Here is a 12323-nt window from a genome sequence, read left to right as displayed (position 1 = left end):
AAATTAGCATTTCGCGTTGTTCGTGTTTGCACGGTTACGTAAAGGAAAAACGTGATACAACGTAATGCCAAATTCGACGAAAAATGTTGAATTTGAGTGCGGGGACGCGTGCAAAGTCAAAAGTAACACGGTTTAATGGAAATTTCGAGTCCAGGGGGGGGAGGAGTTTTATTAAAAATTTGTTACCTTCTCCAGAGTTGTAAATACACCCGGTATGACTGTTCCTAACGAGAATTTAACGCGTGCATTTCCACAGCGTGAAACAGCGGAGCCAAGCCAACGTTTTTAACGAATACAGGAAACTCTTACAAAATTTAATTAGTTGGCGAGATACGGGTGAAACGTTTTGTAAAACGCGTTTACGTTTCAATCCTAATCCTTGTTCATCATTCATTTATTTCCTTTTTTATCATGAAATGAAAATGAAGGAAGAAACGGAGATAGAATACGGAAAGGTTGAAAAGCTTCAACCTCTTTTTCTAGAATCTCTAGAAATTTATTTAAAGATTCGCGCAAGTTCATCTTCCAGATGATTCTTCGATCTTTCAGAGATAATTTACGAATTCTTCTTTTAAAATTACTTAAAGAACTTACACTTACTTCAATTCAATATTTTAGAAAGAAATTATTGCATAAAACACATCGATCGGTTTTACGAAATCGTATGGATTAATTTTCGAATTTGTAAACACTTGGATATCGAGGAGAAACTTTGAGGATAACCAAAGAAATCGTATCGATATCCGACTTCTTCCAGGTTAAATCCAAGGATCTGTCGAGGAAATGTTTGAAATTCTGAAGTTTCCATGGAAAACAAACACAGCGTTACGGGGGAGGGAGAGAATTAACTATGGGCAAGTTTGGCGCGGAACACGTTGTCAATGCGTGGAAACCGCACAAAAACTGTACCGATCTCTGCGGGGTGGACAAGAGATTAAGGTAATCCCGCCTAACCGATGACGTTCGTTCCAAAGGTTTCAACAGATTAATCGAGTAGATCGATCGATACCGGGGATAACGAAGAAAGATATGAGATATTTTCTCCGGATGCGGAATGGAGGAATTATCGATAAAGGATTCGAAGGTGAATCGATACAGGAATTGGCGGCAAGTTTTATTCATGATTGCGTTTTGATCCTCTGTCAAACATGAATCACATGCATAAGCAATAAGTTTTCAAACGGAAACACACGGGTATAAAATATTGAGTGGTTGTAGCTTTGCATTTACGCGAGATACGATGAAACGCGTATAAAATGCTTACCTTTTTTTTTTTTTTTTTTTTTTACTCAAATATCGCTACTTGTGTCGATCCCGCAAACAGAAGAAACTGATTTTTAATTCAAATCGTAGAAAGCGGTAGAATTTTAATCGTCTTTTAAAAGCTTTTATAAAATATAAGATTGAAAATTCATACAGTAATGTGAAAAAACGGGGTAAATGTAACTTTTGCTACACGAATACAACAATCCCTGAATTAAAATTTGTATAACTTTATATTACTTGTATTATTATTTTTATATATATATATATATTTTTTCTCCCATAAAATATATATTTGCTCGAAAGATGAAATTTTCCACTTTAACTTTTTAAAGTCCTTTCTTCCTTTTTTTATTTATTTATTTCGACGAAATAGTAGAAATATTCGCATCCCCTTACAAAGAAAAATTTATTATTGCGATCGTTCCCCGACACGAAGAAAAATAATGCTTTGCATGCAGTTAAAAATAATCCAGAGAACGATCCATGGAAAAAATTTAGTTTTATTCATCTTCAGAAAATTCAAGATATATATCCTCGTTTCAAATGCTCCTCCGCTTAATTTTTGGTTAATTTATTCGCCGCTTATGCCTCGCTTGCACATTTACAAATCTCTCGCTCGTTCTCGCCCACTTTCAAGGGGTTTTAAACGCGCGAGCTGGTCAATGACGGACGTTGAGTCAGCAACGTTCTATTACTATGTATTAGATACTGTGGCGTACGCATTTACAACGCAAATACATACAAGAAGGGAAGAAAGAAAGGGGGGGGAAAAAAAGTAGATCGTAACTTTACCAAGGATTCTAGCACTCTCTGGCATTTATTTTCCTCGCACCTTCCTTCGAACAAAGGCGTTACAAGGCGATTTCGCAATCGTTTATTCTTTCTTTCTCCTCTATTTTAAAATATCAAAACACGTCGCGTACACGCGATTCAATTTTTAATGAAGAGAGATTCGATTCTATCTATCTCAAATATTTAGCGTTGCAATTTTAAATATCGGTGTATGATTCCGTTAATCTGCTTACATTCATCGTTCCACCGTTCACCGAAAAAGCGAAGATCAAAATAAATCTGTAGAGGATTTGGATTTGATCAAACCAACGCGGATATAAATTTCGGTTAAAAAAACACTTTGCACTTTTAATCACTTTTTTTTTTTTTTTTTTTTAATAAATAAAACGCATTCGCGATACCTCTTGTAAATTATTAAATTTTTCAAGCGGATGAATTGTAAGCTTATTACTATTCGTTAATTTGAATGATATTTCGATTCAATTTTTCGAAAAAGCTTGTAGTAATTTATACGGGTAATAACTTATGAGAAATCGATTTTTACGTACACACGTACATATTTTCCTGTATTTAACGCAACTTTTAAATCAATTTACATAATCTATCTATTTACCTCGAAACGTTAAACGCTACGAAATGTAGGAAAACTTTAAACCTCTCCAACTCCGAAAAAAATTAGTTCAACGAACAAAATACTCATTGAAAGCACGGAATTTTATTTATCTTGATAGGACTTCCGGTTCTTCAGATATCATTTTTGCGCAAAGAAAAGAATAATTTTCTATCTTCCATCATATTCGTCTCATCGATACACTCGACTAACCTAACCTAACCTAACCTAACCTAACCTAACCTAACCTAACCTAACCTAACCTAACTTATCCCAATTTCACGTAAACAGCAAATGCGATTTCTAAAAGAACGTAGCACGCGAGAGGAGGAAAAAAATGCACCGTCTTAAGCGCTATGCAAACTTCGAGTCCCCATATTTTTCCAACCTAGAACGAGATGAAGGGGGGAGAAAAAAAGCATTTCCAGCGGTCTCCTCTACTCGCTCCTCGAGTGAATTTTCAAAGTGTTTAATCTCTTCTTCCCCGTGAATGTTTTTTCCAAAATGTTTCGAATTTTTTTCATTCGTGCCTCCCAACTGTTGCGACCGTTATAAAGCGTTGTACACACCTTCCCCCTCTCTCTTTTCGCGCGATCGACAAAGATGAAAAGAATTTCGCAATTTCCAGCAGCCGAGCGAGCATCAATACATACATACAGTTTCGATATTTCCTGCTCGAGCTCTCCGCTGAAACGAGAACTCTCTCCCAGTTGGCGGAAAGTTCGTAATGCCCGAGGTTAGGTTCTGCTCGTCTCTCCCCGGAGCGGGAACTTGTTTCATTTGCAGGCGATAAGTGGCGGGGCGAGATTCGGGGAGGGATACGCCGCTCGAACAGTTTCATTCAAATTTAACACATTCCGTTGGAAAAAAAATAAAAAAGAAAAGAAAACAAAAATTCCTTTCAATTATCCCATCGTTCTCGAAATATGAACGACGTTGCATTCGCGCGATAAAAGGAAAGAGAGAGAAAAAAAAGAAACACTTAAAAACTCGTCCTCCCTCGTCAACTTAAAGAAAACGTAAAGAGAGAGAAAAAAAGAGAAAAGAAGAGGAGAAAAATCCCTTTCCTGCATTCTCATCACAATATCTTTAACCTTATTTTCCCAAGTCTCGCAAGTTTCTCCGTTTCAGCGGAAACACGGTTTCATGTTATAAACGCACGGTCCATTTAAATTATTCAGGGAAATGAAAGGCAGCATTAATCCGTGGCTGGAGAACCGCGAAAGATGCGCGCATTTAAGGCGGGCGGGGAGGGGAGGGGAGGGGATGGAGAGCCGGTTGTACTTGTGTTTAACCTGGAAATCGGCTTAATGTCTTTACATCGCATCCCCCTTACGCGCCACACCCATTCGTTATCGTTTCAACTTCCTTCCTTCCTTCCTTCCTCTCCTCTCCTCTCCTCTCCTCTCCTCTCTTTTCGCATACTTTGCATCCCGTATAATTTAAACTCTCGACGACGATCCCTGCCCCCCTTCGCCTCCAGGGGTATAGCCTGGGTGTATCTCTTCAACGACGAGCTGATTACACAAACTTTTGCCGCGATGTTCATATCAGTATGTAAATACGCGCGGTGAGATGGAGAGGGGAGGGGAGGGAAGCGTTCCAGTTATCAGCATGAAACCGTATGACTAAGATCGTTACCATGGGCCCTTCAGTCCTTTCAGTCCCATCCTACACCTACCCTCTACGCAATCTACACACACACACACACATATATATATACGTACACACACGGCAGTTCGGTTTGCCAATTGCATGCATACATTACGCCGCGTACACACCATCTCTCTCTCTCTCTCTCTCTCACTCTCTCTCTCACTCTGCGCAGAGTGAATTTTACACGAGAGCTAAATTACAGTCCGCGGTTGCGCACCCGCTCGATCATGCTATCCCGGGATACGCTCTTTGTTTCCTGGGGAGGGGGATGATGCGCTATACCGGCGCGAATATCTATCATTTAAATCAGTTGAGGGGTAATGAATGATGGTACGTGCGCCCGTTGCTTACTCCACGTACGAGGAGGAACGAAGGGAGAAAGGGGTAGTTAGTTTCCTGGATCGGAAGACGCACGTTGCTTGGGCGAGACGTTTATCGAGGAAGGTGGAAATATATTTATTTTTTCTTCTGTTTTATTTTTATTTTTTTTATAGAGAGAGATTCAGCAGGTGTTTAAAAGGAAGACGCTTTTATTTTATATTTATTTTATGTTTTTAGAATTGAAAGAGTGGAGAAATTTCAATGTGTATTTGATAATGATGATGATGATGATGATGATGATGATGATTGCTTTGATCACGGGTAAATTCGACGAAAGGGATTAAATTTTGAAGGGATTAAACGATTCGGTGTACGCGTGTAACGCGTATACACCAAGTGTTTCGCGAAAGGGATTAATAAACGCATCGACGAGCGCGTTATCCCCGTGGAAATTATTGTTACAAATGGGAAGAAGACAGAGGATGGTGAAATTCGTTTCGACCTCGAACAAAAAACAATCGTATCGTTTTATCGTCTTCAAACGGGGAAAATACCAATACTCGAAACAAATTATGCCTTCTTTGCATCCTTTTCTCCCCTTTCGGATAAAAAAAAAAAAAAAGAAAAAATTCTCTCGTGGAAACAAATAGACATTTCAACGTTTTGATTCGCGGAACAAAAGAGCACAAAAGAGATTAAATACGCGGAAGGGAAGGGAGAAAAGAATCTTTAACGAACGAATTCTCAATAGACTTTCTCTCTCTCTCTCTCTCTCTCTCTCGAGTGCGAGAACAGGGAATCGGCGACCTGAAAAAGGAAGGGAGGGAAAGAGACGAAAATGTTTGGCGAATCGTCACGTCATAGGAGGCGTCTGGACCCCCATTGTTGAAGTTTATTACGCGATAACGGACGATAATAATCGGGGGAGGGGGGAGACGCAGGAAAGGCGGCGCGGAGGCGAGAAATAATGACGCGGCGTGTTCGAAAGTTGGGCAGAGTTGGCCGAATGGACAGGTTGTTTGAATTGTTAAGCGTGAGGTAAACACGGGAATAAATTGAAACGCGGAATGTTTCGGGAAGGGTGGGAGGAACGAGGAGGGGAAGGGAGGATTGCAAGGATGATGCAAAATGCTGATAAACAAGCGATATTTCGGATGTATCCTCTTCCATCCGATATTATTCCCCTCCTCCCCTCCCCTCGATTGAGTATTGTCCTACGAGTATTCCGTGTAAAAACTCGGGCACCAATTTCGACGGATCTGCTCTCGTTTGTTTCAGAAATTCAGGGCGTAAAAATGGTGATTGGATGTTATTGAAAATGGGATAATTGATATTGGTGTTTCTTCCTTTAATTTTTGATTACCTAGTAATGTCGTTTTTATTCGATTGCTCGCTTCTAATGAAATTTAAAAAAAAAAAAAAAAAAGGAAAAAATCGAATAGAAATCGCGAGAAATAAAGTTTCTATTATAATAATTTCGATGGAAAATAACCGCAGTGATTAGTTAAAGAAATGTACATAATTATTTAGCAGTTTATAATCTCGAATTTAAATCAACGAAATTCAAATTTGCTTGCTTGTAATAAAATTAAAAGGAAAAAAAGAAGGAATGGAAATCGAATGCGAGAGATGAAATGTTAAAAGAGTTTGAAATAATAATAATTCGATAAAAAATAATCGCAGCGATTAGTTTAAAAATGTACATAATTATTTAGAAGTTTGTAATCTCGATTAAATCAACGAAATTTAAATTTGCTTGCTCGAAGCAAAATTAAAAAAGAAAAAAAAGAAGAAGAAATGGAAATGAAATGAGAGAGATAAAATGTTAAAAGAGTTTAAAATAATAATTTCGATAAAAAGTAATCGCAGCGATTTACAATCTCGATTATATAAGTGAAATTCAAATTTGTATTCTTAGTATTAAAATTGTAATAACTCGGGGTCACATATCCCCACTCTAAATGGAAAGTTATACGTTCGTATTATATATACGTTCGTGCAAAATATTTCAACCTTCAGTATGGCAGTAAACCTTCGACATTTCGGTTCGGTTACGATTCAGTTTCTAAAACTGAATTTTTCTATTTTTATTTTCCGCGCCCCGTTGAGATAAGTCCACGAAATAAATACATTTATTTTTACAGTACAATCGTGTTCGCCCAAGAAAAAATGAAAACGACGATCAAACGTGCCTGAATTTCTGTAAGAGACAGTGATAAATCGATGTTGAATTTCAGTAGACGTTTCTATCCGTGGACACGATGCACCACGAGCTTTCCTCAAATGGAAACTTGTGAAATCTTTACAGATTTCTTCTTTGTGGGAACAGTAATTTATCGTCGATGTAACTAAACAGATGTCAAAGCAAAATTGGCCCTATTCGGAAACGGTGAACGTTGAATCTTCGAATCTCCCCCAAAATATAATATTTTCCGTAAGAATAATTTTTTAACCACGGATTATTTCTTTCGTAAACTATAAATCTAGAATTCTAAATAAGAATATATTTACGCGATGGTAAATAATTTCAAGAAGTAAATAATTTCGATCCATTTCCAAAATTTATTTTATGGATTATATTCTCCCACGTTTTCCAAATTATTAATCTTCCTTATCTTCATTTATTATTACAATAAATCTATGTATATCTAAATATATATATATACATATTTATATTTTATTTTATTTTATAGAAATTTACTCATCGATTCGAGAAATTTGAATTGCAGAATGGCGTTATTAAAAGGGTTAATCCACGCTTAAGTATTAATCCAAAAACAATCGATTTAAATTGTTAATTCCCTTCCCCGTCATTTCGAAACTCATGAATAATAAAAAATGTTTCGCTATATATCCGCTGTATAATCCATATTTGAGAATCTTTTTTCGTCCACGAGTTCTCTTGTCGTATATTTCTCCTCGTTTTTTTCTTCCCCGTGTCGAAGATGCTTGACAAAGGTGGGCCACTTAGAGCGAAAGGTTGAAGCGTTGAATGAGAGGGGGAGGATGGAAGAGAGAGACTAAGGGTCGCAACCCCACCACTCGAATCCATATCGATTATACGAGGATATGAGCATTGCCCTCTCTCCTCGCGTATATAACAAAGATGAAATCACGAACGAAGACCGTGATGGTGTATCACGGAACGATAATTCTCTTGTATATTTCACGATACACTATATGATATTTCTATTTTTATCGTTTCTTTCCACGATCTCTCATTAATTAATTCGTGAACGAAAGGGGCGAGCGTTCGATCTCGACATCTCAATCAAATAGGGGAGAAAGAAAGAGAGAGAGATAAGAAGGAGAGATTATTTTTTTTTTTTATTTTTGTTACAGTACAAGCACGATGAACGTCTGAAGTAACGATGTTGCAAGATTAATTGTCATCATGCGAGCGCTTCCGATCCTGCTGAGCATTCTTTTGGAAATACAATTCTACGTCACTGGTGAGTATCAGTTCAAGTAAAATTTTTATTAAAAATAATATTAATATATTCATGAGATATATATTCGTAATGAAACTTGAAAAGAGTTGGAGATCTATCGTTTTAGCTGGAAGCACGTGTCTCTGTCTCTTGCTATATCAATTGGTACATTTATATAGCTTTGAAAGGTGCGGTTTCAAAGGGGGATCCTTTTCTCGTATAATTTTTCTTCTATTTGGGTAATAAATTCCTTCGAACAGCTCTTACAGAACTCCTCACACCTCGCTATCGAGCATAGATTTCGTGAAAATTCTATAGTAATACGAACAGTAATAATATTATCTCCACAATGAATAGCGTGGTGCATTTCCAACCGAAGTAAAAACTCGTTCCAAAAATCTTTTATCTCTTGCTCTTTCCTATCCTCCAAAAAAAAGCAAGCTTTGCATTTTACCATTTTTGGAAAAAGAAAAGGATAACGAGTCGAATCAGAATTATTATATAAATTTTCTCGTTGCATATTTTCTTCGATGATATATCATTTCTAACCGATGCATCGGTTGTCGAAAATCGGAATGTACTTTCATTCGTTCGTTGTTCATTCAATTCGTTACAGATTCGGTTGATATCCGATCATTTTTCAAATTTTTCCCTCGATCGAGAAGAAATCTTGCGATCATCATCCTCTCGCGCGATCCGCCCCCCTCGCCAATTCTTAATCGACTGCGATTAAATTTTGAGAACAATTGTTTTGGGAACGGCTCGTAATTATCGTCGAGCGTGAGGCATATTCGAGGGGCGGAGGGGAAGACATTTAATTGGAGATTTAATTAAAGAGGCAGAAGAGAATATTTTACGATTTCTAATTTGCCGATCTTTCGAGAGTCGAAATTGAAATTAATTGAGGCACTTTGTTGGAAGGCAGGGCCTACGAAAATTGCTAGTCGAAATATATCGTCTCGTAAGTTTTTTTCCTCTTCTGAAGCTCGTGTATTTTGAAGGAAAACGATGTAACGATATTAAAGAAAGGAATAACGAATCAATTAATTGATACATCGGGTATATATTTTTATAATGTTTCAAAAAGTGTGAAACCGAATATTGGATTGTTAAAAAGTTTTAAAATTGTGAGTTATTTTTTTAAATATTTTATCGTCGAATATGAATGAATATCTCGGGGCACGCAATTTCTACCGCAGTACATAAATTGCATTCATTTGTTGATATATTTCTATTTCCCTCTCCTCTTTGGAAAAGCTTTTTATAATTACACTCTTGTTTAATAAGGTTGAAACAGATTTAAATCTGTTTGCACAAACTTTATCGTAATTCTTTCCACTTCTCCGTCAATTTGAATTTCTGCAAAAATATCCCTCCGGTCGTAATTACGCCGTGGCCAACATCAGATTACCGGTTGAAAGTAACCGCTTATCTCCTCCAATTAATCCAAATAGGGGAGGGGGGGGGGAGGAAAGCGATTGTTTTCATTTTTCTCGATCGAAAAATTAAAATTACCGTTTAATTATCATCTTCTTCGCCCGAAGCATCGGCAACCGTCGGAATCAAGGAGGTAAAACTTGCGGAAACGAGCGGAGAAACTTTTATATAAGACTTTGAGAAACTCGAAGGGGGTGGAAAAAAAAAAGGAAAGGAAAAGAAAAAGAAAAGAGGCAAATAATTTTTCACCTTGCCGTAAAAAATCAATATGGACCGTATCTTGCAGGTTGGTAGGTCGTTTCCTTACTGGAGAAAGGAACTTACGTAGCTGGGACGTCTATCGAACGTCATGCATTGTCCGTTCACACGTGCGGCTCGCAAAATAGGTTGCACCACCCACGCGGTGGTAATACTTTGCCGTTATCGCAACTGTGGCTCATAAAAGACCGGTAAAGCCAAACGAGAGTGCGGCGCTCCTAGCTAGGGAGAGAGAGCTCGTAGATAGGGGACGAGTCGATAACAAACACTCTTCTGGAAAATATTTTACCCGCGAAAAACATTATGGCTTACGATACGAAGCGTCGATTATTCTATCGTAAGTAAGTAAGTAAGGGCCTGCTTTGTCACTATCGTGGTGGTAAATTAAGGAAAATATCTTAGCCGGATAGCGAGAGTAAAAGGTGGAAAAAATCCGTGTGAAGATGGAAAACAACGAAGCAAAAGAATTTACAAAGGATTAAATTAACCTTTGAAAAAAGAAATAATTAAAATTATTTATATTATCGATCGATAAAATAATTCAAGTACTCAAATAGATGCAAAAATTAACTTTTCATGAGGCGCATGCAAATTTGCCATCGAAAAGATCAATTCGTAGTACGATCACTTCCCTCGCGATAATCTCTCTAATTCTTCAGAAGCAATTATCGAGGAGAGGCGAGTAAAGTAAAATTTCGAAATATATTGATATTTGTTTCTCGTAATAAGAAAGTGGAGGAGGAGGAATTGATAAATTTGGGGAGGAAAAGGAATTGATAAGAATAAAGAAGAGGAGGAATTGATAAAAATAAGGAGGAGAAATTGACAAAAATAAGGAGGAAGAAGAATGGATAAAATGAAGGTAGAGGAGGGATTGATAAAAATAAGGAAGAGAAGGGATTGATAAAAATAAGGAGGAAGACGAATGGATAAAATTAAGGTAAAAAAGGAATTGATAAAAATAAAATGTGGAAAATGCTAATATTTAAATATACAATTTGATTAATAAAATAATTTTTAGATTTAAGATGATCGTTGGATCAAAGAGAACATTTGCACTGTCGATCGATTTTCCATTCGAAACATATTGTTATTTGCTTTTCATAATAAAAAGGAGAAGGAACTGGTAAATTTGGGGAAGAAAAGGAATTGATAAGAATAAGGAAGAGGAGAAATTGATAAAAATAAGGAGGAAGAGAGATTGATAAAAATAAGGAGGAAGAGAAATGGATAAAATTTGGGTAATAAGGTAGAGGATGAATTGATAAAAATAAAATGTAGAGAATGTTAATATTTAAATATACAATTTGATTAATAAAATAATTTTTAGATTTAAGATGATCGTTGGATCAAAGAGAATATTTGCATCGTCGATTATTCTATCATACGTAAGTGGGCCTTCTTTGTCACTATCATGGTGGTAAATTAAGGAAAATATCTTAGCCGAATAGCGAGAGTAAAAGTAAATCCTTGTAAAGATAGAAAACAAGAGCGATGCGTAACGAAGCAAAAGAATTTACAAAGGATTAAATTAACCTTTGAAAAAAGAAATAATTAAAATTATTTATATTATCGACCGATAAAATAATCCAAGCCCAAAGTAGATGCAAAAATTAAGTTTTCATGGGGCGCACGCAAATTTGCGCCTTCCCCCTTCCTTCGAAAAGATCAATTCGTAGTACGATCACTTCCCTCGCGATAATCTCTCTAATTCTTCAGAAGCAATTATCGAGGAGAGGCGAGTGAGTAAAGTAAAATTTCCATATGACGTTCGTGCGCGCGGGAAATTCACTCCGTCCCGAGTGATAAGATTCGGACTCGGCGATCGCTTATCCTTATAATATAACGAGCATCTATTTAGCCCGAGTCCTCGAGCCGTGTACACGATGAAAACGTCGGCAATTAGATCTCGTTACCTTGCTCGGGGCTCGTTCGACGGTTCGTTAAACCTGACCTGTTTCCCCCAGAGTCCACGAATCGTCCTGCACGAGTCCCCCTCCCCCCCTGCAAGAGGGAGCCCAAAGAGATCCCTCGAGATCTCGTCATAGTGGCAGCCATGAAATCGCATGCGAGGCGAGGAAATGGCGCGCGTCCACGCGATCCTAGATCGGCACGCCGATTTTCTTGCTGGCGCCTTCGTTACGGAGTGGCCCCTCTCTCTCTCTCTCTCTCTCTCTCTCTCTCTCTCCGCTTCTTTCTTCCGACGATTCGACCTAGATTTGAACGGAACGTGCACGAGCAGTAAGTCCACGCGATTTACCGCGTTTTTATTACCGCCGTCACTCGCGTCGTGCCGTGCAATTTTGTTTAATTTCGTTGAAGCGCTGTTGGGTAGTTAAAAGGTTACAACGCGTTAACGTCGTTTCATTAAGTTGATGTGTCGCTTTCGCGAGTGAAACATTTATCATGCTAGCAGTGGTTGTTTCTTCAAGATGCGATGATTATATTAAATTAATCTTTTCAAAGGTGTGAATAGTTTTGTTTTTTTTTTTTTTAATATTAAGATTATTTTAAGCAAAATTGTGAAATATAGTGTTTTTATTTTACTATTA

The 12323-nt window shown here is 37.4% G+C and overlaps 1 protein-coding gene and 1 long non-coding RNA gene across 7 annotated transcripts in view; one reads left to right on the top strand and one right to left on the bottom strand.

The window, feature by feature from the left end:
- The window catches only part of LOC102654507, a 203892-nt gene that overhangs the window by 29002 nt on the left and 162567 nt on the right, over positions 1-12323 (bottom strand). The gene's annotated exons all lie outside the window — the stretch shown is intronic.
- The window catches only part of LOC726106 (zwei Ig domain protein zig-8), a 73514-nt gene that overhangs the window by 36395 nt on the left and 24796 nt on the right, over positions 1-12323 (top strand). For 3 of the 5 annotated variants that reach the window (XM_016914056.2, XM_016914055.2, XM_001121872.5), the window contains exon 2: positions 7988-8097. In XM_016914056.2, coding sequence (XP_016769545.2) covers positions 8040-8097 — 58 coding nt within the window. In that variant the 5' untranslated portion in view covers positions 7988-8039. Of the gene's footprint in view, positions 1-6686; positions 6848-6896; positions 7080-7987; positions 8098-12323 lie in introns of those variants that run through there. The other 2 variants (XM_016914058.2, XM_016914057.2) reach the window with 2 other exon arrangements.

This window comes from Apis mellifera, linkage group LG9, assembly GCF_003254395.2.
Source record: "Apis mellifera strain DH4 linkage group LG9, Amel_HAv3.1, whole genome shotgun sequence".
Lineage (NCBI taxonomy): Eukaryota > Metazoa > Arthropoda > Insecta > Hymenoptera > Apidae > Apis > Apis mellifera.
The sequence above is the reverse complement of the archived record's forward strand: the minus strand, read 5'-3'. Positions and strand labels throughout refer to the sequence as shown.